The sequence below is a fragment of the Oncorhynchus mykiss genome, chromosome 7, assembly GCF_057628025.1.
Source record: "Oncorhynchus mykiss isolate SJ-2025 chromosome 7, ASM5762802v1, whole genome shotgun sequence".
Lineage (NCBI taxonomy): Eukaryota > Metazoa > Chordata > Actinopteri > Salmoniformes > Salmonidae > Oncorhynchus > Oncorhynchus mykiss.
In genome coordinates, this window is record NC_143028.1 from 80085001 (window position 1) to 80112500 (window position 27500).

The following is a 27500-nucleotide window of genomic DNA, read 5'->3' on the forward strand; positions in this document are numbered from 1 at the left end:
AGAGAGAGAGGGTCACTACAGGTGAGGAGTGGAACAACAGAGAGAGAGAGGGTCACTACGGGTGAGGAGTGGAACAACAGAGAGAGAGAGAGGGTCACTACAGGTGAGGAGTGGAACAACAGAGAGAGAGAGGGTCACTACGGGTGAGGAGTGGAACAACAGAGAGAGAGAGAGAGGGTCACTACAGGTGAGGAGTGGAACAACAGAGAGAGAGAGGGTCACTACAGGTGAGGAGTGGAACAACAGAGAGAGAGAGGGTCGCTGCAGGTGAGGAGTGGAACAACAGAGAGAGAGAGGGTCACTACGGGTGAGGAGTGGAACAACAGAGAGAGAGAGAGGGTCACTACAGGTGAGGAGTGGAACAACAGAGAGAGAGAGAGGGTCACTACAGGTGAGGAGTGGAACAACAGAGAGAGAGAGGGTCACTACAGGTGAGGAGTGGAACAACAGAGAGAGAGAGAGAGGGTCGCTGCAGGTGAGGACTGGAACAACAGAGAGAGAGAGGGTCACTGCAGGTGAGGAGTGGAACAACAGAGAGAGAGAGGGTCACTGCAGGTGAGCAGTGGAACAACAGAGAGAGAGAGAGGGTCACTACAGGTGAGAAGTGGAACAACAGAGAGAGAGAGGGTCACTACGGGTGAGGAGTGGAACAACAGAGAGAGAGAGAGGGTCACTACAGGTGAGGAGTGGAACAACAGAGAGAGAGAGAGAGGGTCGCTACAGGTGAGGAGTGGAACAACAGAGAGAGAGAGGGTCACTACGGGTGAGGAGTGGAACAACAGAGAGAGAGAGAGGGTCACTACAGGTGAGGAGTGGAACAACAGAGAGAGAGAGAGAGGGTCGCTACAGGTGAGGAGTGGAACAACAGAGAGAGAGAGGGTCACTACAGGTGAGGAGTGGAACAACAAAGAGAGGGTCACTACAGGTGAGGAGTGGAACAACAGAGAGAGAGAGGGTCACTACAGGTGAGGAGTGGAACAACAGAGAGAGAGAGAGGGTCACTACAGGTGAGGAGTGGAACAACAGAGAGAGAGAGGGTCACTACAGGTAAGGAGTGGAACAACAGAGAGAGAGAGAGAGGGTCACTACAGGTGAGAAGTGGAACAACAGAGAGAGAGAGGGTCACTACGGGTGAGGAGTGGAACAACAGAGAGAGAGAGAGGGTCACTACAGGTGAGGAGTGGAACAACAGAGAGAGAGAGAGAGGGTCGCTACAGGTGAGGAGTGGAACAACAGAGAGAGAGAGGGTCACTACAGGTGAGGAGTGGAACAACAGAGAGAGAGAGGGTCACTACAGGTGAGGAGTGGAACAACAGAGAGAGAGGGGGTCGCTACAGGTGAGGAGTGGAACAACAGAGAGAGAGAGGGTCACTACAGGTGAGGAGTGGAACAACAGAGAGAGAGAGAGGGTCACTACAGGTGAGGAGTGGAACAACAGAGAGAGAGAGGGTCACTACAGGTAAGGAGTGGAACAACAGAGAGAGAGAGAGAGGGTCACTACAGGTGAGAAGTGGAACAACAGAGAGAGAGAGGGTCACTACGGGTGAGGAGTGGAACAACAGAGAGAGAGAGAGGGTCACTACAGGTGAGGAGTGGAACAACAGAGAGAGAGAGAGGGTCACTACAGGTGAGGAGTGGAACAACAGAGAGAGAGAGGGTCACTACAGGTGAGGAGTGGAACAACAGAGAGAGAGAGAGAGGGTCGCTGCAGGTGAGGACTGGAACAACAGAGAGAGAGAGGGTCACTGCAGGTGAGGAGTGGAACAACAGAGAGAGAGAGGGTCACTGCAGGTGAGGAGTGGAACAACAGAGAGAGGGGGTGAAAGAAAGGAAAAGGAAGTGAGAAGGAGAATGTCTGTGGACAGGACGTACACATGCAGCTTTCAACATACGTGTTCACACACACACAAAAACAAACATAATTTTGGGGCTGCAGTACGAGGGTGTGTGAGAATGTCAGCTCCTGCAGTGCAGTTTCACGTGTGGGACAAGAAGAGAAGAGAGAGAGGCTCACTCCTCCACTCCTACTCACGACCCCATTTCCACAGCAGCAGTTACACAACACAGCAGCCATCCACCCCCAGACAACCAGCCAGCCAGACAACCAGCCAGACAGCCTGACAGCAGGCATGGCGTAACAGTAGAACAGCACTCACCACCTGACCAGCTAACTCCCAGAAAGCTTTGACTCTGGTACATACTGCTGTCTGTTCCAAACAGACCTCCCAAACACCTGACTGGCTGACTGACTGACCCTTCCTGGAGATATGACTCACTATATACTACTACCTGACTGACCCTACCTGTAGATATGACTCACTATATACTACTACCTGACTGACTGACTGACCCTTCCTGTAGATATGACTCACTATATACTACTCTGGCTGACCCTACCTGTAGATATGACTCACTATACACTACTACCTGACTGACCCTACCTGTAGATATGACTTACTATATACTACTACCTGACTGACCCTACCTGTAGATATGACTCACTATATACTACTACCTGACTGGCTGACTGACCCTACCTGTAGATATGACTCACTATATACTACTACCTGACTGACCCTACCTGTAGATATGACTCACTATATACTACTCTGGCTGACCCTACCTGTAGATATGACTCACTATACACTACTACCTGACTGACCCTACCTGTAGATATGACTTACTATATACTACTACCTGACTGACCCTACCTGTAGATATGACTCACTATATACTACTACCTGACTGGCTGACTGACCCTACCTGTAGATATGACTCACTATATACTACTACCTGACTGACCCTACCTGTAGATATGACTCACTATATACTACTACCTGACTGGCTGACTGACCCTACCTGTAGATATGACTCACTATATACTACTACCTGACTGACTGACTGACCCTACCTGTAGATATGACTCACTATATACTACTACCTGGCTGACTGACTGACCCTACCTGGAGATATGACTCACTATATACTACTACCTGACTGACCCTACCTGTAGATATGACTCACTATATACTACTACCTGACTGACCCTACCTGTAGATATGACTCACTATATACTACTCTGGCTGACTGACCCTACCTGTAGATATGACTCACTATATACTACTACCTGACTGACTGACTGACCCTACCTGTAGATATGACTCACTATATACTACTGACTGACTGACCCTACCTGTAGATATGACTCACTATATACTACTCTGGCTGACTGACCCTACCTGTAGATATGACTCACTATATACTACTGACTGACTGACCCTACCTGTAGATATGACTCACTATATACTACTACCTGACTGACTGACTGACCCTACCTGTAGATATGACTCACTATATACTACTACCTGGCTGACTGACTGACCCTACCTGGAGATATGACTCACTATATACTACTACCTGACTGACCCTACCTGTAGATATGACTCACTATATACTACTACCTGACTGACCCTACCTGTAGATATGACTCACTATATACTACTCTGGCTGACTGACCCTACCTGTAGATATGACTCACTATATACTACTACCTGACTGACTGACTGACCCTACCTGTAGATATGACTCACTATATACTACTGACTGACTGACCCTACCTGTAGATATGACTCACTATATACTACTCTGGCTGACTGACCCTACCTGTAGATATGACTCACTATATACTACTGACTGACTGACCCTACCTGTAGATATGACTCACTATATACTACTACCTGACTGACTGACTGACCCTACCTGTAGATATGACTCACTATACACTACTTACTACCTGGAGACACTTCTTCTAAGATGTTGGTTATTTCATTAGGATCCTCATTAGCTGTTGTGAAAGCAGCAGCTAGTTCACACAAAACATAACACAGAACATTAATAGACAAGAACTCCATCATATGGGACAGGTGTTAGCCAACAGCCTACACTAATACCTCCACCTTGGTGTCTGACAGGCTTGGGCAGCGTCCCAAATGAATGCACTATTGTTGATCAGAGCCCTATGGGCCCTTTTTGGAGGGAATGTGATGTCATTTGGGACGCAGATTCTGTGGAATTTTCACCATTATTCTCACCGTTATTCTCACCATTATTCTCTCCATTATTCTCACCATTATTCTCATCATTATTCTCACCATTATTCTCACCATTATTTTCATTATTATTCTCACCATTATTCTCACCATTATTCTCACCATTATTCTCACCATTACTCATTGATGAGACTAAAGGAGAAAAAAAAAGTTGTATCTCAAGAAAGGATTTGGGTAGAGACTGTTTCTCCGTGTTTCCTGCTACTCCAGTCCCGTGAGACGTCGTTCCTCACACAGAGAGAACAGGAGTCATCGATCACACAGGTGAGGCTGCCAGAATGATTTGCAAAGGAGGTGAAAAAAATAAAAATAAAAAATGGTTGGTCGCCGGAACTCTTCTGAGCGGTCGCCTGTGATTGGCCGCACCCGCTACTCATTTATGCTGATTGCCTGTGTTCTGCTCACTACAGTGTTGTCTGGTTAGAACACGATGTCGAGGCCCGTTACTGTCTTAATTGTCACCACCATACACAGCTGCTTCCATTGAAAGGTTGTATATTGAAGCAATAAGGCCCGAGGGGGTGTGGTATATGGCCAATTTACCACGGCTAAGGGTTGTTCTTAGGCACAACGCAACGCCCTTAGACGTGGTATATTGCTGATATACCACAAACACCCCGAGGTGCCGTATTGCTTAAATATAACTGGTTACCAACGTAATCAGAGCAGTAAAAATACATGTTATTGTCATACCCGTGATATACGGTCTGATATACCACGGCTATCAGCCAATCAGCATTCAGGGCTCGAACCACCCAGTTTATAATGGTGGGAGACAAAAAGAGAGAGAGAGAGAGAGAGAGAGAGAGAGAGAGAGAGAGAGAGAGAGAGAGAGAGAGAGAGAGAATTCAACTTTTAAGGTTCAATAACACAGTAACTACTCTGGTTATTAATCTGGCTAGTTTCCATGAGACCCTGTTGACCACAATTGGATGAAGTGCATCAACATCAACATCAACAAAGGTCACATGTCAGTTTTGTCTCTTTGATGGAGAGAGGGTTCCCTGACCTTTTATACAGTCCACTAAAGCTGCAGCGGCTGCAGGCCAGAGAGCTGGAGCTGTGCCCAGAATATGACCCTCCTCCTTAGGGAGAGAGCCCTCTCCCCATGCCCTCTCTCTCTCTGCCAGACCTCCACAAGGGCATCAACCTGTCCTCACAGTGTCCACCCATGGTTTTCTGTTACAGAGCTCTTAGATCGAGGGCAATGGCCAAAATTGACAACAATGACAATAAACAATTTATGTCTGTTCTATTCTTATTTCATCTGTTCTGTTCTGCTATATTATATTATATTATCAACTGCTTAGTATTGATGAAGAAGGAGGGAACTGAATCAACAATCAGTTGAGAAAAATAGACAAGAGAAAGAAAGACAGACAGAGAGAGAGAGAGAGAGAGAGAGAGAGACAGAGAGAGAGAGAGAGCGAGAAAGAGAGAGAGAGAGAGCGAGAGAGAGAGAGAGAAAGAGACAGAGAGAGAGAGAGAGAGAGAGAGAGAGAGAGAAAGAGAGAGAGAGAGAGAGAGAGAAAGAGAGAGAGAGAAAGAGAGAGAGAGAGAGAGAGAGAGAGAGAGTCCGAGGCATTGAGAGACTTCGGTAGGTACAACAACTAGCCAGATATCTGTTGTTATGTAACGGCACAGATGTGTTATGATGAGAAATCCACCGATAGAGGTTTTTCATGCCAGAACCAGCATGTAGCCATCTTCGTTCCTTCTGAGAACATCGAGGACAGAAGTAATTTATTCAACTGGTAACTGAACTGGGGAGGACACGAGCGGTGGACAGGGAAGATGGCAGCTATTGTAACACCAATTATTATGTGAAACAATGTTACCAATGGCCGTTTCAACAACGATTATGATTGAGTTATACATGATTGAGGGCATACTAATGCCAATCTAAATATTTCACCTTGGTGACATTCGTGAATGAATAATTCACCATACGAGAATAAAGAGAACCACTCGTGATTTCAGACCACATCGGCTCATGTGCCGATGGCATATGGACATAGAATATGACATGTGATGGGTTAGTTACATATCTGTCACACTTGAAATATATGCTCTATATATGCTCTTGCGCCGCCGTGCCATGAGCGCATTCTTTCTTACCTGAATCGCGGAGAGTCTTTAATACATTCTTCAAAGTCCACCGTCATCTTTGCCTTTTTCCTGCTAGTATTCCTCTTTCAATAGGTTAATGTCATTGCCCGGGGCTGCTGTCGTTATAAACGGTTGGATGAAACGAGTCCGGTACAGTTGCAGTATTCCCTCTCCGTCGGACGCGCGGCAGCAGCAGCTTCTTCTGTCACGGTGGCACAGAATGTGGTCTCAATGCATGTCAAATTACTACGGCTGCTGTTACTCTACGTCCACGGATGCCGAGATCGGTGAGAGGGGCGTGTCCGCTCGGCATGCACGACACACCCCTCTGCCAATCACAGTGATGGCATCATAAGGCGACAGACTTTAGCATGTCGCATGGTTTCCACAGCCACGCAGTGGCTACATCGTAAATATTCCTGAGTTGTTTTGTTTTGTTTTTTGGTATTCATTTAAAGTTAGGTTTAAGGTTAGCAGCGTGGAAAATGTAAGGAGGAAGGTTAGGGCTAGGTTTAAACTCACATTTGAAGAAGATAAATTGTAGAAACAGGCGGTTTTTTGTGGACTTTGTGGCTGTGGTAACTAGTAGTGACCATGTCGCGTTGCGTGTGAAGTTGAAGGTGTACAATGGGGATTTTTCTGTGGAATTATCAAACATAACCTCTGTCAAATCTCTCTTTGATAAAATAGAAAACGGCAACAAGCAGAGGTTCAGGTTGGGGCACATTTTGCCCTATATAGCCTTTGAGTTGCAAAACAGGAGTTTGTCTTTGAAGCAGTGGTCAATGATCATGCACAATGGCCGTGTCCGTTATCTCATCTTCTTCCAATACCTCGGGACAAAGTACAGGTACATAGATGAATGGCTATTCCTGTGCAGTTTACATCTCAGAAGTGTACTATTCAACGAATGACATCTGTTATTATGTTCTGTTCTGTTGTCATCCAACTCCATTATATTCTGTTATCTACAAGCTCTCTGTTCTTGACTCTTCCAGTGGCGTTATGAAGGCGCCTCCACACCAAGCAGTCAAGGGTGTCCAGAACTACTTGGAGGTGAGTGTTCACCGTCTGTTACCCGGGACCCCGGTCTGACGGGAGTAAAGGGAAGGAGTAAACTAGAGAGTTGATGCATAATCAAATCAACTCAGTAAAAAAAATAATAAACGTCCTCTCACTGTCTTCTGCGTTTATTTTCAGCAAACTTAACATGTGTAAATATTTGTATGAACATAACAAGATTCAATAACTGAGACATAAACTGAACAAGTTCCACAGACATGTGACTAACATAAATAGAATAATGTGTCCCTGAACAAAGGGGGGGTCAAAATCAGAAATAACAGTCAGTATCTGGTGTGGCCACCAGCTGCATTAAGTATTGCAGTGCATCTCCAGTTTTCATAACTGTGACCTTAATTTCCAACCATCTGTAAATGGTCTAAACGACCGTTCCACAGGTGCATGTTCATTAATTGTTTATGGTTTATTGAAAAAGCATGGGAAACAGTGTTTAAACCCTTTACAATGAAGATCTGTGAAGTTATTTGGATTTTTACGAATTATCTTTGAAAGACAGGATCCTGAAAAAGGGACGTTTATTTTTTCGTTGAGTTTATGTCTACTGGAATGACTGGACAATACAGTGCATTCTGAAAGTATTCAGACCCCTTGACTTTATCCACATTTTGCTACGTTACAGCCTTATTCTGAAATTGATTTTGATTTTTTTCCCCCTCATCAATCTACACCCAATACCCCATAATGACATCACAATACCCCATAATGACATCACAATACCCCATAATGACATCACAATACCCCATAATGACATCACAATTAGGGGTTGACCGAGTATGATTTTTCAACTCCGATACCAATTATTGGAGGACCAAAAAAAGCCGATACCGATTAATCGGACGATTTTTATTCATTTGTAATAATGACAATTACAACAATACTGAATTGAACACTTATTTTAACTTAATATAATACATCATTAAAATCAATTTAGCCTCAAATAAATAATGAAACCTGTTCAATTTGGTTTAAATAATGCAAAAAAAAAAGTGTTGGAGAAGAAAGTAATGTGTGCCATGTAAAATATGTGCCATGTAAAAAAGCTAACGTTTCAGTTCCTTGCTCAGAACATGAGAACATAATGAAAGTTGGTGGTTCCTTTTAACATGAGACTTCAATATTCCAAATGTAAGAGGTTTTAGGCTGTAGTTAATATAGTATTTATAGGACTATTTCTCTCTATACCATTTTGTATTTCATATACCTTTGACTATTGGATGTTCTTATAGGCACTTTAGTATTGCCAGTGTAACAGTATAGCTCCCGTCCCCCTCCTCGCTCCTCCCTGGGTTCGAACCAGGAACACATCGACAACAGCCACCCTCGAAGCTGCGTTACCCATGCAGAGCAAGGGGAACAACTACTCCAAGTCTCAGAGCGAGTGACATTTGAAACGCTATTAGCGCGCATCCTGCTAACTAGCTAGCCATTTCACATCGGTTACACCAGCCATTAGGCTGAAAGGCTTGAAGTCATAAACAGCGCTGTGCTTGCGAAGAGCTGTTGGCAAAACGCACGAAGGTGCTGTTTGAATGAATGATTACGGGCCTGCTGCTGCTCAGTCAGACTGCTCTATCAAATCAGACTTAGTTATAACATAATAACACACAGAAATACGAGCCTTTGGTCATTAATATGGTCGAATCCGGAAACTATCATTTCGAAAACAAAACGTTTATTATTTCAGTGAAATACGGAACCGTTCGGTATTTTATCTAACGGGTGGCATCCATAAGTCTAAATATTCCTGTTACATTGCACAACCTTCAATGTTATGTCATAATTATGTAAAATTCTGGCAAATGAGTTCGCAATGAGCCAGGCAGCCTAAACTGTTGCATATACCCTGACTCTGCGTGCAATGAACGCAAGAGAAGTGACACAATTTCACCTGGTTAATATTGCCTGCTAACCTGGATTTATTTTTAGCTAAATATGCAGGTTTAAAAATATATGCTTCTGTGTATTGATTTTAAGAAAGGCATTGATGTTTATGGTTAGGCACAGTCGTGCAACGATTGTGCTTTTTTCGCAAATGAGCTTTTGATAAATCATCCCCCGGCGTTGCATCGATTATATGCAACGCAGGACACGCTAGATAAACTAGTAATATCATCAACCATGTGTAGTTCTAACTAGTGATTATGATTGATTGTTTTTTTTAAGGTAAGTTTAATACTAGCTAATACTTGGCTTGTACTGCATTCGCGTAACAGGCAGGCTCCTCGTGGAGTGCAATGAGAGGCAGGTGGTTAGAGCGTTGGACTAGTTAACTGTAAGGTTGCAAGATTGGATCCCCTGAGCTGACAATGTGAAAATCTGTCGTTCTGCCCCTGAACAAGGCAGTTAACCCACTGTTCCTAGGCTGTCATTGAAGATAAGAATTTGTTCTTAACTGACTTGCCTAGTTAAATAAAAGTTAAATAAAGGTAAAAAAAAGGTGTAAAAAAAAAACGGTGTCCAAAAAAAACGATTTCCGATTGTTATGAAAATTTGAAATCGGAATTAATCGGTCAACCTCTAATCACAATACCCCATAATGACATCACAATACCCCATAATGACATCACAATACCCCATAATGACGAAGCAAAAACAATTTCATAAAAAACGTAAATATGACATTTACATAAGTACTCAGATCCTTTACTCAGTACTTTGTTGAAGCACCTTTGGCAGTGATTACAGCCTCAAATCTTCTTGGGTATGACGCTACAAGCTTGGCACACCTGTATTTGGGGAGTTTCTACCATTCTTCTCTGCAGATACTCAAGCTCTGTCAGGTTGGATGGAGAGCGTCGCTGAATAGCTATTTTCATGTCTCTCCAGAGATGTTCAATTGGGTTCAAGTCCGGGCTCTGGCTGGGCCACTCAAGGACATTCAGAGACTTGTCCCGAAGCCACCCCTGTGTTGTGTGGCTGTGTGCTTAGGGTCATTGTCCTGTTGGAAGGTAAACCTTCACCCCGGTCCTGAGCGCTCTGGAGCAGGTTTTCATCAAGGATCTCTCTGTAGTTTGCTTCGTCAATCTTTCCCTTGATCCTGACTAGTCTCCCAGTCCCTGCCATTGAAAAACATCCCCACAGCATGATGCTGCCACCACCATGCTTCACCGTAGGGATGGTGCCAGGTTTCCTCCAGACGTGACGCTTGGCATTCAGGCCAAAGAGTTCAATCTTGGTTTCATCAGAACAGAGAATCTTGTTTTAGGTGCCTTTTGGCCGACTCCAAGCAGGCTGTCATGTGCTTTTTACTGAGGAGTGAATTCTGTCTGGCCACTCTACCATAATGGCCTGATTGGTGGAGTGCTGTAGAGATGGTTGCCCTTCTGGAAGGGTCTCCCATCTCTACAGAGGTACTCTGGTGCTCTGTAAGAGTGACCATCAGGTTCTCGGGTCCCCTTCCCGACCAAGGCCCTTCTCCCCCGATTGCTCAGTTTGGCCGGGTGGTCAGCTCTAGGAAGAGTCTTGGTGGTTGCAAACTTCTTCCATTCAAGAATGATGGAGGCCACTGTGTTCTTGGGAGCCTTCAATGCTGCAGAAATGTTTTGGTACCTTTCCCCAGATCTGTGCCTCGACATAATCCTGTCTTGGAGCTCTACGGACAATTCCTTCGTCCTCATGGCTTGATTTTTGCTCTGACATGCACTGTCAACTGTGGGACCTTATATAGACAGGTGTGTGCCTTTCCAAATCATGTCCAATCAATTAAATTTACCACAGGTGGACTCCAATCAAGTTGTATAAACATCTCAAGGATGATCAATGGAAACAGAATGCACCTGAGCTCAATTTCGAGTTTCATAGTAAAGTGTCTGAATACTTATGTAAATAAGGTATTTCAGTTTTTTTATGTTTTATGAATTTTAAAAAATAAATAAAAATAAAAATGTTTTCACTTTGTCATTATGGGGTATTGCGATATCATTATGGGTGTCACGTTCTGACCATCGTTCGTGTGTGTTTTCCTTGTTTTAGTGTTGGTCAGGACGTGAGCTGGGTGGGCATTCTATGTTACATGTCTAGTTTGTCTATTTCTATGTCTGGTCTGATATGGTTCTCAATTAGAGGCAGGTGTTAGTCATTGTCTCTGATTGGGAACCATATTTAGGTAGCCTGGGTTTCACTGTGTGTTTGTGGGTGATTGTTCCTGTCTCTGTGTTTTCACCAGACAGGGTTTTCGTTACGTTCTTTGTTTTGTAGTGTTTGTATCGATTCGTGTTTTACGTTTGTTTATTAAACATGGATCGCAATCTACACGCCGCATTTTGGTCCGACTCTCCTTCACATACAGAAAACCGTGACAATGGGGTATTGCGATATCATTATGGGGTATTGCGGTATCATTATGGGGTATTGCGATATCTTTATGGGTTATTGCGATATCATTATGGGGTATTGTGATGTCATTATGGGGTATTGTGATGTCATTATGGGGTATTGTGATGTCATTATGGGGTATTGTGTGTACAATGATGAGGAAAATGTTTAATTTAATCCATTTGAAGTCAAAGGCTCTGAATACTTTCCGACTGTAACTGGAAACAGTCTGACATACCGCATAAGTCCTGTCATTTGTCTGTGGTCAAACCCATATTTTGTGAGAAACCAAAAGCATTTACTGACTTCCAGACAGGACAAACATCTCCCCCGAAAGGAAAACCACGCTTGAAACAGGACATACTGTATATGGCTCAATATGGAGTGGGATCAGAGTTATACCATGTTCTATAGTAGTTATTTACTGAAAAAAATGTACATACTAGGACTGTGATATGTGATTGTCCTCAAATCAAATCAAACTTTATTTGTCACATACAAGTGGAGACTCTACCGTGAAATACTTTCTTATTTCTTATAATAAAAATAAAATAAAATAAATAAATGGAGTGGTCAATGTAAATTGGTGATTTTATTAATTGTTGTTCTTATGGCTTGGGGGGTAGATGCTGTTGAGGAGCCTTTTGGTCCTAGACTTCGTGCTCTGGTAACGCAGAGAAAACCGTCTATAACTTGGGTGACTGAAATCTCAGAAACATTTTATGAGCTTTCCTCTGACACCTCCTATTATATAGGTCCTGGATGGCAGGAAGCTTGGCCCCAGTGATGTACTGGGCCGTTCGCACTACCCAGTGATGTACCACTACCCAGTGATGTACTGGGCCGTACCCACTACCCAGTGATGTACCACTACCCAGTGATGTACCACTACCCAGTGATTTACTGGGCCGTACCCACTACCCAGTGATGTACCACTACCCAGTGATGTACCACTACCCAGTGATGTACCACTACCCAGTGATGTACTGGGCCGTTCCCACTACCCAGTGATGTACCACTACCCAGTGATGTACCACTACCCAGTGATGTACTGGGCCGTTCCCACTACCCAGTGATGTACCACTACCCAGTGATGTACCACTACCCAGTGATGTACTGGGCCGTACCCACTACCCAGTGATGTAACTACCCAGTGATGTACCACTACCCAGTGATGTACCACTACCCAGTGATGTACTGGGCCGTTCCCACTACCCAGTGATGTACCACTACCCAGTGATGTACCACTACCCAGTGATGTACTGGGCCGTATCCACTACCCAGTGATGTAACTACCCAGTGATGTAACTACCCAGTGATGTAACTACCCAGTGATGTACCACTACCCAGTGATGTACCACTACCCAGTGATGTATCCACTACCCAGTGATGTACCACTACCCAGTGATGTAACTACCCAGTGATGTAACTACCCAGTGATGTACCACTACCCAGTGATGTACCACTACCCAGTGATGTACCACTACCCAGTGATGTACCACTACCCAGTGATGTAACTACCCAGTGATGTACCACTACCCAGTGATGTAACTACCCAGTGATGTACCACTACCCAGTGATGTACCACTACCCAGTGATGTAACTACCCAGTGATGTAACTACCCAGTGATGTACCACTACCCAGTGATGTACCACTACCCAGTGATGTACCACTACCCAGTGATGTACTGGGCCGTTCCCACTACCCAGTGATGTACCACTACCCAGTGATGTACCACTACCCAGTGATGTACTGGGCCGTATCCACTACCCAGTGATGTAACTACCCAGTGATGTAATACCCAGTGATGTAACTACCCAGTGATGTACCACTACCCAGTGATGTACTGGGCCGTATCCACTACCCAGTGATGTAACTACCCAGTGATGTACCACTACCCAGTGATGTAACTACCCAGTGATGTAACTACCCAGTGATGTAACTACCCAGTGATGTACCACTACCCAGTGATGTAACTACCCAGTGATGTACCACTACCCAGTGATGTACCACTACCCAGTGATGTACCACTACCCAGTGATGTACCACTACCCAGTGATGTACCACTACCCAGTGATGTAACTACCCAGTGATGTACCACTACCCAGTGATGTACCACTACCCAGTGATGTACCACTACCCAGTGATGTACCACTACCCAGTGATGTAACTACCCAGTGATGTAACTACCCAGTGATGTACCACTACCCAGTGATGCACCACTACCCAGTGATGTAACTACCCAGTGATGTACCACTACCCAGTGATGTAACTACCCAGTGATGTAACTACCCAGTGATGTAACTACCCAGTGATGTACCACTACCCAGTGATGTACCACTACCCAGTGATGTAACTACCCAGTGATGTACCACTACCCAGTGATGTAACTACCCAGTGATGTAACTACCCAGTGATGTACCACTACCCAGTGATGTACCACTACCCAGTGATGTACCACTACCAAGTGATGTACCACTACCCAGTGATATACCCACTACCCAGTGATGTACCACTACCCAGTGATGTACCACTACCCAGTGATGTAACTACCCAGTGATGTACCACTACCCAGTGATGTACCACTACCCAGTGATGTACCACTACCCAGTGATGTACCACTACCCAGTGATGTACTGGGCCGTTCCCACTACCCAGTGATGTACCACTACCCAGTGATGTACCACTACCCAGTGATGTACCACTACCCAGTGATGTACCCACTACCCAGTGATGTACCACTACCCAGTGATGTAACTACCCAGTGATGTACCACTACCCAGTGATGTACCACTACCCAGTGATGTACCACTACCCAGTGATGTACCACTACCCAGTGATGTACCACTACCCAGTGATGTACTGGGCCGTTCCCACTACCCAGTGATGTACCACTACCCAGTGATGTACCACTACCCAGTGATGTACCACTACCCAGTGATGTACCCACTACCCAGTGATGTACCACTACCCAGTGATGTACCACTACCCAGTGATGTACCACTACCCAGTGATGTACCACTACCCAGTGATGTAACTACCCAGTGATGTACCACTACCCAGTGACGTACCACTACCCAGTGATGTACCACTACCCAGTGATGTACCACTACCCAGTGATGTAACTACCCAGTGATGTAACTACCCAGTGATGTACCACTACCCAGTGATGTACCACTACCCAGTGATGTACCACTACCCAGTGATGTAACTACCCAGTGATGTACCACTACCCAGTGATGTAACTACCCAGTGATGTACCACTACCCAGTGATGTACCACTACCCAGTGATGTACCACTACCCAGTGATGTACCACTACCCAGTGATGTAACTACCCAGTGATGTACCACTACCCAGTGATGTACCACTACCCAGTGATGTACCACTACCCAGTGATGTACCACTACCCAGTGATGTACCACTACCCAGTGATGTACCACTACTCTCTGTAGCGCCTTACGTTCAACTTATTTTCCACCATAATTTGCAAATAAATTCATTAAAAATCATTTTTCTCATTTTGTCTGTCATAGTTGAAGTGTACCTATGATGAAGATGACAGGCCTCTCTCGTCTATTTAAGTGGGAGAACTTGCACAATTGGTGGCTGACTAAATACTTTTTTGCCCCACTGTATACAGTATGAATGATCTACTAAAATTTAGACTACTGGTCTCTCTCCATTCAGTTGTATTTGATAAAAAATAGGCCTTATTCCATAGAGCTATTGGACTCACTGTACCGTACTGTTACAGTCTCTTAGTCTCTAGTGCATTATTCAAAAACCCACACCAGCAACTGAATACATTATTTGGACAAATCCAGCATCTCAATTTCTCTATTTCGGACTTAAAAACCAGCCTCTGGGAACACACAACATTCCACGACATCATCACCATTTCATGGATAAAGTGGAAGTGACTGTTTGAATTGAGATGCTCCTGTCTGTGTGTTCCTCTGCATTCAAAGTGCCACTGGTAGGAGAGTTACATTTTTCACACTATTGAGCCAAACTGAGCCGTACTGTGCTAGCCTGGTTACTCATCCATCCACCTTATAGTTGCTGGGACTAGGCTAGCCTGGTTACTCATCCATCCACCTTATAGTTGCTGGGACTAGGCTAGCCTGGTTACTCATCCACCGTATAGTTGCTGGGACTAGGCTAGCCTGGTTACTCATCCACCTTATAGTAGCTGGGACTAGCCTAGCCTGGTTACTCATCCATCCACCTTATAGTTGCTGGGACTAGGCTAGCCTGGTTACTCATCCATCCACCTTATAGTTGCTGGGACTAGGCTAGCCTGGTTACTCATCCATCCACCTTATAGTTGCTGGGACTAGGCTAGCCTGGTTACTCATCCATCCACCTTATAGTTGCTGGGACTAGGCTAGCCTGGTTACTCATCCATCCACCTTATAGTTGCTGGGACTAGGGTAGCCTGGTTACTCATCCATCCACCTTATAGTTGCTGGGACTAGGCTAGCCTGGTTACTCATCCATCCACCTTATAGTTGCTGGGACTAGGCTAGCCTGGTTACTCATCCATCCACCTTATAGTTGCTGGGACTAGGCTAGCCTGGTTACTCATCCATCCACCTTATAGTTGCTGGGACTAGGCTTGCCTGGTTACTCATCCACCTTATAGTTGCTGGGACTAGGCTAGCCTGGTATCTCATCCACCTTATAGTAGCTGGGACTAGGCTAGCCTGGTTACTCATCCACCTTATAGTTGCTGGGACTAGGCTAGCCTGGTTACTCATCCATCCACCTTATAGTTGCTGGGACTAGGCTAGCCTGTTATCTTATCCACCTTACAGTTGCTGGGACTAGGCTAGCCTGGTTACTCATCCATCCACCTTATAGTTGCTGGGACTAGGCTAGCCTGGTTACTCATCCATCCACCTTATAGTTGCTGGGAATAGGCTAGCCTGGTTACTCATCCACCTTATAATTGCTGGGACTAGGCTAGCCTGGTTACTCATCCACCTTATAGTTGCTCCATTCCGTTGCTCCAGAGAGAGATCTGTCAGCGTTATAGAATATGTCAGTCTGACTCTGAGAGAAAGACAAGTTATTGTTGTGGTGACATGCTGCTGCTTGGTGTGGCTTGGTGGACAGACACACAGACAGAGGGATTTAGACTAGGCTGATGTGGCCTGGATCAAGGCTTCTTCCAGGGTTACAGTTTTTGGCTCTCTGACTGACTACCAGCAATCTCCTGACTGTTTGAAGAGACTACCAGCCAGAGAGAGAGGAGAGGTCTGGAGATACTGACTGTTTGAAGAGACTACCAGCCAGAGAGAGAGGAGAGGTCTGGAGATACTGACTGTTTGAAGAGACTACCAGCCAGAGAGAGAGGAGAGGTCTGGAGATACTGACTGTTTGAAGAGACTACCAGCCAGAGAGAGAGGTCTGGAGATACTGACTGTTTGAAGAGACTACCAGCAAGAGAGAGAGGAGAGGTCTGGAGACACTGACTGTTTGAAGAGACTACCAGCCAGAGAGAGAGGAGAGGTCTGGAGATACTGACTGTTTGAAGAGACTACCAGCCAGAGAGAGAGGAGAGGTCTGGAGGAACTGACTGTTTGAAGAGACTACCAGCCAGAGAGAGAGGAGAGGTCTGGAGATACTGACTGTTTGAAGAGACTACCAGCCAGAGAGAGAGGAGAGGTCTGGAGGAACTGACTGTTTGAAGAGACTACCAGCCAGAGAGAGAGGAGAGGTCTGGAGATACTGACTGTTTGAAGAGACTACCAGCCAGAGAGAGAGGAGAGGTCTGGAGGAACTGACTGTTTGAAGAGACTACCAGCCAGAGAGAGAGGAGAGGTCTGGAGATACTGACTGTTTGAAGAGACTACCAGCCAGAGAGAGAGGAGAAGTCTGGAGCTGCTGACTACCTACGTAATGTCTAGTGTACCATTGACATGGAACATTCCGGTAACTATTCACATAATTACATGTCAATACATGTGATTGACAAGCAGCTAAAAAAAACTATTGACAGCCTGTGTTCATTCACATCTGCAGTACCTGAAGAAAAATAACAGTCAATGTTGGCATTCTAGAACATACTTCAACAAAGGAAGTAACAAGGCATTCTAGAACATACTTCAACAAAGGATGTAACAAGGCATTCTAGAACATACTTCAACAAAGGAAGTAACAAGGCATTCTAGAACATACTTCAACAAAGGAAGTCTAAGAACAAAGGCATTCTAGAACATACTTCAACAAAGGAAGTAACAAGGCATTCTAGAACATACTTCAACAAAGGAAGTAACAAGGCATTCTAGAACATACTTCAACAAAGGAAGTCTAAGAACAAAGGCATTCTAGAACATACTTCAACAAAGGAAGTAACAAGGCATTCTAGAACATACTTCAACAAAGGAAGTCTAAGAACAAAGGCATTCTAGAACATACTTCAACAAAGGAAGTAACAAGGCATTCTAGAACATACTTCAACAAAGGAAGTCTAAGAACAAAGGCATTCTAGAACATACTTCAACAAAGGAAGTCTAAGAACAAAGGCATTCTAGAACGGTTAAGAACTTGGGCTTTAATGACAGTTTGCCCCTGAGGAATGGAGGAGGATATTTCTGTGGTTTGGTTTCGAATATGGATGCCTGCTTCTGCTGCTTCAGGGTGGAGAGACCGATGGGGGGGGGGGGATATGGAGAGAGAGAGCTGTGTCGAACAAGTCTGGGTAGATGTTATTAGACCGCGAACAAGCCCCTTACAATCTGCCAGTCTGTTCACACATACACACCCCAGTCTATAGCTGTGATACAGACTGGTATGAACGTGTGCATTTATAATATGATGTGAAGTGAATTATTTATCCTCTTTTAAATCCTCCAGTAGTTTGTAAAGCCTGCAGATGGCCTCCATGTGAAAAAGGTTCACTTGTCTGTTCAATCTGGATCTCTGTGTACCCTATTCACACGTGCTGTCTGAAAATACAACAAGATGTTTGTTTTTAAGTTTTCCTTGAACATTTAAACAAATAAGAAATTGAAAAGTTGATTTCTGAAATTGTGAAATAAAAATGTATGGGCATTTATCCAACTCTTTGCAGAGATCACAGAAAATCATTATGACATCATCACTACTAGCTGACTTGCCTAGTTAAATAAAGGTTCAATTAAATATAAATGATGTTGTCTGTCCCGAAGTGATTATTTGGTTCACACGGTTGGTGATGCTTCCTGACACCTGATATTAAATCTTTGCAACACTCAAGTCTGGTGACTCGGGTCATTCGAAGGCTTAGGCAGGTTTCTGAAATGTCTAGTGTGGCAACTATGCGTGTGTACATGGTTGTGTGTGTGTGTGTGTATGTAGTGATTTAGTGTCTGTTTGGGTGTGTGTGTGTGGTTGTTAATCTGATCACTGGGCTAGTCTATACAGCGGCTGTAACTACTGTCTGAAAAGGTATTTGGTTTAATATCCGCAGTTCCCATCTGTGATCTGAATATTGTAGACGTAGTATAACGTCATAACATGAAGTCCCACCCAGTCTGACATGGCTCTATGGGTTCACCTCCTACCGGACATGGCTCTATGGGTTCACCTCCTACCAGACATGGCTCTATGGGTTCACCTCCTACCAGACATGGCTCTATGGGTTCACCTCCTACCAGACATGGCTCTATGGGTTCACCTCCTACCAGACATGGCTCTATGGGTTCACCTCCTACCACATGGCTCTATGGGTTCACCTCCTACCAGACATGGCTCTATGGGTTCACCTCCTACCAGACATGGCTCTATGGGTTCACCTCCTACCAGACATGGCTCTATGGGTTCACCTCCTACCACATGGCTCTATGGGTTCACCTCCTACCAGACATGGCTCTATGGGTTCACCTCCTACCAGACATGGCTCTATGAGTTCACCTCCTACCAGACATGGCTCTATGGGTTCACCTCCTACCACATGGCTCTATGGGTTCACCTCCTACCAGACATGGCTCTATGGGTTCACCTCCTACCACATGACTCTATGGGTTCACCTCCTACCACATGGCTCTATGGGTTCACCTCCTACCACATGGCTCTATGGGTTCACCTCCTACCAGACATGACTCTATGGGTTCACCTCCTACCACATGGCTCTATGGGTTCACCTCCTACCAGACATGGCTCTATGGGTTCACCTCCTAGCAGACATGGCTCTATCGGTTCACCTCCTACCACATGGCTCTATGGGTTCACCTCCTACCACATGGCTCTATGGGTTCACCTCCTACCACATGGCTCTATGGGTTCACCTCCTTCCACATGGCTCTATGGGTTCACCTCCTACCACATGGCTCTATGGGTTCACCTCCTACCACATGGCTCTATGGGTTCACCTCCTACCACATGGCTCTATGGGTTCACCTCCTACCACATGGCTCTATGGGTTCACCTCCTACCACATGGCTCTATGGGTTCACCTCCTACCAGACATGACTCTATGGGTTCACCTCCTACCACATGGCTCTATGGGTTCACCTCCTACCACATGACTCTGGGTTCACCTCCTACCACATGACTCTATGGGTTCACCTCCTACCACATGACTCTATGGGTTCACCTCCTACCACATGACTCTATGGGTTCACCTCCTACCACATGACTCTGGGTTCACCTCCTACCACATGACTCTATGGGTTCACCTCCTATCAGACATGGCTCTATGGGTTCACCTCCTACCAGACATGACTCTATGGGTTCACCTCCTACCAGACATGACTCTATGGGTTCACCTCCTACCAGACATGACTCTATGGGTTCACCTCCTACCAGACATGACTCTATGGGTTCACCTCCTACCACATGGCTCTATGGGTTCACCTCCTACCACATGGCTCTATGGGTTCACCTCCTACCACATGGCTCTATGGGTTCACCTCCTACCAGACATGACTCTATGGTTTCACCTCCTACCACATGACTCTATGGGTTCACCTCCTACCAGACATGACTCTATGGGTTCACCTCCTACCAGACATGACTCTATGGGTTCACCTCCTACCAGACATGACTCTATGGGTTCACCTCCTACCACATGGCTCTATGGGTTCACCTCCTACCACATGGCTCTATGGGTTCACCTCCTACCAGACATGACTCTATGGGTTCACCTCCTACCACATGACTCTATGGGTTCACCTCCTACCAGACATGACTCTATGGGTTCACCTCCTACCAGACATGACTCTATGGGTTCACCTCCTACCACATGGCTCTATGGGTTCACCTCCTACCACATGACTCTATGGGTTCACCTCCTACCAGACATGACTCTATGGGTTCACCTCCTACCAGACATGACTCTATGGGTTCACCTCCTACCACATGGCTCTATGGGTTCACCTCCTACCACATGACTCTATGGGTTCACCTCCTACCACATGACTCTATGGGTTCACCTCCTACCAGACATGACTCTATGGGTTCACCTCCTACCAGACATGACTCTATGGGTTCACCTCCTACCAGACATGACTCTATGGGTTCACCTCCTACCAGACATGACTCTATGGGTTCACCTCCTACCAGACATGACTCTATGGGTTCACCTCCTACCAGACATGACTCTATGGGTTCACCTCCTACCAGACATGACTCTTTGGGTTCACCTCCTACCAGACATGACTCTATGGGTTCACCTCCTACCAGACATGACTCTATGGGTTCACCTCCTACCAGACATGACTCTATGGGTTCACCTCCTACCAGACATGATTGTATTCTCATTTCATAGATGGCACATTTAAAGTCTTCCTGTTTTATTCCTGTCACATGAACTAAGAAACTATATTCCTCTTGTTTACACCTCTCCCATGAACAGAACATTATGGACTGTAAGCCTACAGGACTAAAATAATCTCCATTGAAAGGGCTTTCTTTTTAAAAGTCCAGGACTAGTCTTAATCTGGGTCCTTGAAACTAGCGCAATAAAGTGGAGTTTATACAGGCATATAAACATGTGTTCACATCTGTTTCCATATTTATCGAGAATGGAATGTCTCATTTAGAATCTTGTTCCATGATTCCGTTCGTGGACCGACATTCTGAGGCTTATTTTCTGACCGTTCTGTTTTAGCTTGTCATCACAACGAGCTCATGGTGGTTCAAGTCAAGAATCGATTTCATTCTCTCTCTCTCTCTCTCTTGCGCGACAAACAAAAGGAAAATAAACAAGGCAAATTAACAATCAGAAATGAACAATAAACATTACACTCACGTGCTTTAAAATAATATAGACATTTCAAACGTTATATTATTGGTTATGTACGGCGTTGTAACAATGTGCAAAGTATGATAGGAAAGATACACTATATATACAAAAGTATGTGGACACCCCTTCAAATTAGTGGATTCAGCTATTTCACCCACACCTGTTGCTTACACGTGTATAAAATTGAGCACACAGCCATGCAATCTCCATAGACAAACGTTGGCAGTAGAATGACCTTACTGAAGAGCTCAGTGACTTTCAACGTGGCACCGTCATAGGATGCCACCTTTCCAACAAGTCAGTTCATCACATTTTTGCCCTGCTATAGCTGCCCGTGTCAACTGTACGTGCCTTTTATTGTGATATGGAAACGTCTAGGAGCAACAACGGCTCACCTACGAAATGGTAGGCCACACCAGCTCACAGTACGGGACCGCTGAGTGCTGAAGTGCATAACGCTTAAAAATCGTCTGTCCTCGGTTGCAACACTCACTACTGAGTTCCAAACTGCCGCTGGAAGCAACGTCAGCACAATAACTGTTCGTCGGGAGCTTCATGAAATGGGTTTCCATGGCCGAGCAGCCGCACACAAGCCTAAGATCACCAGCGCTACAGCATACAATGGCATTCTAGATGATTCTGTGCTTCCAAACTTTCCAACAGTTTGGTGAATGTCACACCCTGATCTGTTTCACCTCTTTGTGCTTGTCTCCACCCCCCTCCAGGTGTCGCCCATCTTCCTCATTATCCCCAGTGTATTTATACCTGTGTTCTCTGTTTGTCTGTTGCCAGTTTGTTTTGTTTGTCAAGCCTACCAGCATTTTCCCCTTGCTCCTGTCTTTTTCTAGTTCCTGTTTTCTTGTTTTCCCGGATTACTGACCTCTGCCTGCCCTGACCCGGAGCCTGTCTGCCGTTCTGTACCTTATGGACTCTGATCTGGATTACTGACCTCTGCCTGCCCTGACCCGGAGCCTGTCTGCTGTTCTGTACCTTATGGACTCTGATCTGGATTACTGACCTCTGCCTGCCCTGACCCGGAGACTGTCTGCCGTTCTGTACCTTATGGACTCTGATCTGGATTACTGACCTCTGCCTGCCCTGACCCGGAGACTGTCTGCCGTTCTGTACCTTATGGACTCTGATCTGGATTACTGACCTCTGCCTGCCCTGACCCGGAGACTGTCTGCCGTTCTGTACCTTATGGACTCTGATCTGGATTACTGACCTCTGCCTGCCCTGACCCGGAGCCTGCCTTTGACCTGTCATTCGACATTGTCTGCATCTGGGTCTTCTCCTGAAACATGAACGAAAAATGTACGAACTGGCCATGATTGACCCAGCAGACTTGGACCATCTCAGCCTCCGAGACATCCCGGAAGTCCCCAACGGCGCCATTGCCGAGAGAACCCGGGGCTACCCGAGTTCCCCCGAAGGTCTCCAAAGTCTGCCAATTCACCTTTTCCCGAGCTGATGCAACTAGGCAGAGCTAGGCTGTCTCTAGCCGAGTGGCTATACAGGCTTCACATGAAGAGTTACCTGTATTGCGGGACTAGTGGTCATTTCGTGGCCACCTGTCCACTAAAATAACAGGCTCACCGGTAGGAGCGAGTATTCTGGTGGGACATACGGATAACTTACCTGCTCCCCTTTTCATTCATATTGCTGTGTGGGAACCAGTTCATCTCTCTATGTCAAGCTGGAGGTGCGCTGTCACGCCACTACAACCCCAGAACCGAGATCATCCTTCCCGTCGTACCTAGAAGAGAGCCGGGTCGGTACCACCTCCAGGTACAGACGACGAACAGACCGCAACTGGACCCCCGGCCCGGTATCGTCTCCGGCACCGGGTATCGTTGTCCACCCGAGATCTGCCCCTCCGGGTGTAGTCCCGCAAAATTTCCCCCCGGGTTTATCGGCCCTTTCCCAAGATCATTAGCCCCTCTGCTGTTCGTCTTCGGTTGCCCCGTACCCTCCGTATACATCCCACTTTTCATGTATCTAGGATCAAATCTCACAGTCCTTTGTTTCCATTTTGAGACTAAATAAAAAAATGCAAATAAGCAAATAGGCAGAGGAGTAGCCTACGTTGTCTAATTATCTGTATGGTACTAATAATGACTTTTATTTTGTAAAGTGGTTTCTTGCATCACACAACACAATTACAATGCAATTTACGGTCCCCTATTTGGCCCGTGGTGTTACAGGCAATGTAAAACATCATTAATTAATGTCAAGCCCTTTTATAATGTAAAAACATATGAACTGAACATCACATGTGACTGTAGGCTATATCATAGAAATCAACAGCTATTTCCATGTGGTAATGTTATGGGATTTGCTCCATTGGTTTTGTTGGTAGACCTACATCATGCTCCAATAGCCACAATAGCCTATTGGCTACTATTCTAAAACTGTAAAGGTACAGCCTCAGTGTTCACTGGAAAAGCCGGAAGTTGTACAAAATTCTCACAACGATCAAGTTTCCGCTCATAAAACCTCAAATTTGCTCAGTGCCTCCAAACATTGAAGGGAACATTGGTCAAAACATTGGGCAGGAGGTTAGGAAGTGCATCTCAGTTTCCTCCTCATTTTGTGGGCAGTGTGCACATGGTCTGTCTTCTCTTGAGAGCCAGGTCTGCCTACAGAGGCCTTTCTCAATAGCAGGGCTATGCTCACTGAGTCTGTACATAGTCAAAACTTTCATTAAGTTTGGATTAGTCACAGTGGTCAGGTATTCTGCCACTGTGTACTCTCTGTTTAGTGCCAAATAGCATTCAGGTTTAATCAGTTTTTTTGTTAATTCTTTCCAATGTGTCAAGTAATTATCTTTTTGTTTTCTCATGATTTGGTTGGGTCTAATTATGTTGCTGTCCTGAGGCTCTGTGGGGCGTGTTTGTGTTTGTGAACAGAGCCCCATGACCAGCTTGCTTAGGGGACTCTTCTCCAGGTTCATCTCTCTGTATGTGATGGCTTTGTTGAGGAAGGTTTGGGAATCGTTTCCTTTTAGGTGGTTGTAGAATTTAATGGCTCTTTCCTGGATTTTGATAATTAGTGGGATTCTCCTCTGCAGGCATTATTTGGTGTTCTACGTTGTACATAGAGGATGTTTTAGCAGAATTCTGCATGCAGAGTCTCAATTTGGTGTTTGTCCCATTTTGTGAATTATTGGTTGGTGAGCGGACCTCAGACATCACAACCATAGTGGGCAATGGGTTCAGCGATGTGAGAGACTGATCGATAACTACAGGAAGTGTTTGGTTGGAGTCATTGCAGCTAAAGGTGGCACAACCAGTTATTGAGTATAAAGGGGCAATTACTTTTTCACACAGGGGCACTGGGTGTTGCATAACATTGTTTATGAAATTATTGTGTTATTTATTCAGGTTCCGTTGATCTAATATTATGTTTTGGTTGAAGAACTGACAACATTGGCAGGGTAGCCTAGTGGTTAGACCGTTGGACTAGTAACCGTAAAGGTTGCTGGATCAAATCCCGAAGCTGACAAGGTAAACATCTGTCGTTCTGCCCCTGAACCCACTGTTCCTAGGCCGTCATTGTAAATAATAATTTGTTCTTAACTGACTTGCCAAGTAAAATAAAGGTTAAATAAAAAGTAAAATATGCACAAATAGAGACATTTAGAGAGAGGGAGGAAATGTTTCTCTGTTGAGATTAGTTCCTTATTTATTTCTAACCAAAATGTAAAATGTTCCTGTTTTGATTAATTGAATAGAGTGAGTTATGTCTGATCTATACCAAAGTAGCATACACCCCGAGTCTCTTCCCTGTTTCACACCTGGTAGTTTAGTGGATGGGACTACCAGCTCTCTGTAACCTAGAGGGCAACCAGTGGGTCCGTCTCCTCTATACCACCCACCTGGTAGTGTGGTGGATGGGACTACCAGCTCTCTGTAACCTAGAGGGCAACCAGTGGGTCCATCTCCTCTATACCACCCACCTGGTAGTGTGGTGGATGGGACTACCAGCTCTCTGTAACCTAGAGGGCAACCAGTGGTTCCATCTCCTCTATACCACCCACCTGGTAGTGTGGTGGATGGGACTACCAGCTCCCTGTAACCTAGAGGACAACCAGTGGTTCCATCTCCTCTATACCACCCACCTGGTAGTGTGGTGGATGGGACTACCAGCTCTCTGTAACCAGTGGGTCCATCTCCTCTATACCATGTTTCTTGTAGGATGACAATGTCTGTATTTCTGATTTATTTGATGATGTCTTTGTTCCAGCTCTTTAGGCCAAAGGCAGGTGACCTCAGACTTTGTATATTCCAGGATGATATAGTAAAAGCTTTCTCTCTCTCTTTGTCTGTTAGGATGCGGTACGGAGTTTAAGGCCGGTGAATGAGGTTTCTCTGTCCATCTCCAGGTGAGTGTGTGGGTGTGTGTGTGTGTGTGTGTGTGTGTGTGCGGGTGTGTGTGTTTGTGTGTGTGTGTGTGTGTGTGTGTGTGCGGGTGTGTGTGTTTGTGTGTGTGTGTGTGTGTGTGTGTGTGTGTGCGGTTATGTGTAATCAGGTCTCTGTCTATCCATCTCCAGTCGGACAGACACCGGTGTCCACGCCCTTGAAAACTCCGCCCACTTCGACCTCCAGCGGCAGAACGGCAAGCCCCCATTTGCTGAGGAGGTCCTGGTTGACGCCCTCAACTTCCACCTGAGACCAGAGCCAATCAGGTGAGAGCACCTTTCCTTATTTGGTCTTTATTTAATTGAAACTGTGGAAGAGTCAAATAATATGTCTGGGACAGGTAGCACGTCTGGTCAGGTCAGGATTCCATAGCCGCAGGCAGAACAGTTGAAACTGGAGCAGCAGCACGGCCAGGTGGACTGGGGACAGCAAGGAGTCATCATGCCAGGTAGTCCTGAGGCATGGTCCAAAGGCTCAGGTCCTCCGAAAGAGAGAGAGAGAGAATTAGAGAGAGCATACTTAAATTCACACAGGACACCAGATAAGACAGGAGAAGTACTCCAGATATAACAAACTGACCCTAGCCCCCCCGACACATAAACTACTGCAGCATAAATACTGGAGGCTGAGACGGGAGGAGTCAGGAGACACTTTGGCCCCATCCGATGATACCCCCGGACAGGGCCAAACAGGAAGGATATAACCCCACCCACTTTGCCAAAGCACAGCCCCCACACCACTAGAGGGATATCTTCAACCACCAACTTACCATCCTGAGACAAGGCCGAGTATAGCCCACAAAGATCTCCGCCACGGCACAACCCAAGGGGGGGCGCCAACCCAGACAGGATGACCACATCATTGACTCAACCCACTCAGGTGACGCACCTCCAGGGACGGCATGGAAGAGCACCAGTAAGCCAGTGACTCAGCCCCTGTAATAGGGTTAGAGGCAGAGAATCCCAGTGGAAAGAGGGGAACCGGCCAGGCAGAGACAGCAAGGTTGGTTCGTTGCTCCAGAGCCTTTCCGTTCACCTTCCCACTCCTGGGCCAGACTACACTCAATCATATGACCCACTGAAGAGATGAGTCTTCAGTAAAGACTTAAATGTTGAGACCGAGTTTGCGTCTCTCACATGGGTAGGCAGACCGTTCCATAAAAATTGAGCTCTAGAGGAGAAAGCCCTGCCTCCAGCTGTTTGCTTAGAAATTCTAGGGACAATTAGGAGG

At 45.6% G+C, this 27500-nt stretch overlaps 2 protein-coding genes across 3 annotated transcripts in view; one reads left to right on the forward strand and one right to left on the reverse strand.

Moving 5' to 3' along the window:
* The window catches only part of LOC110511195 (arf-GAP with coiled-coil, ANK repeat and PH domain-containing protein 3), a 164215-nt gene extending 157667 nt beyond the window's left edge, over positions 1 to 6548 (reverse strand). Inside the window, exon 1 of the mRNA XM_090242058.1 lies at positions 6228 to 6548. Within this exon, the coding sequence (XP_090098184.1) occupies positions 6228 to 6274 (47 nt within the window). The 5' untranslated portion in view covers positions 6275 to 6548. The remainder of the gene's footprint in view (positions 1 to 6227) is intronic.
* A 7-nt stretch (positions 6549 to 6555) lies between these two features.
* The window catches only part of pusl1 (pseudouridine synthase like 1), a 37006-nt gene continuing 16061 nt past the window's right edge, over positions 6556 to 27500 (forward strand). For both annotated transcript variants that reach the window (XM_090242061.1, XM_090242062.1), the window contains exons 1-4: positions 6556 to 7068; positions 7217 to 7274; positions 26181 to 26233; positions 26402 to 26536. In XM_090242061.1, coding sequence (XP_090098187.1) covers positions 7004 to 7068; positions 7217 to 7274; positions 26181 to 26233; positions 26402 to 26536 — 311 coding nt within the window. In that variant the 5' untranslated portion in view covers positions 6556 to 7003. The remainder of the gene's footprint in view (positions 7069 to 7216; positions 7275 to 26180; positions 26234 to 26401; positions 26537 to 27500) is intronic.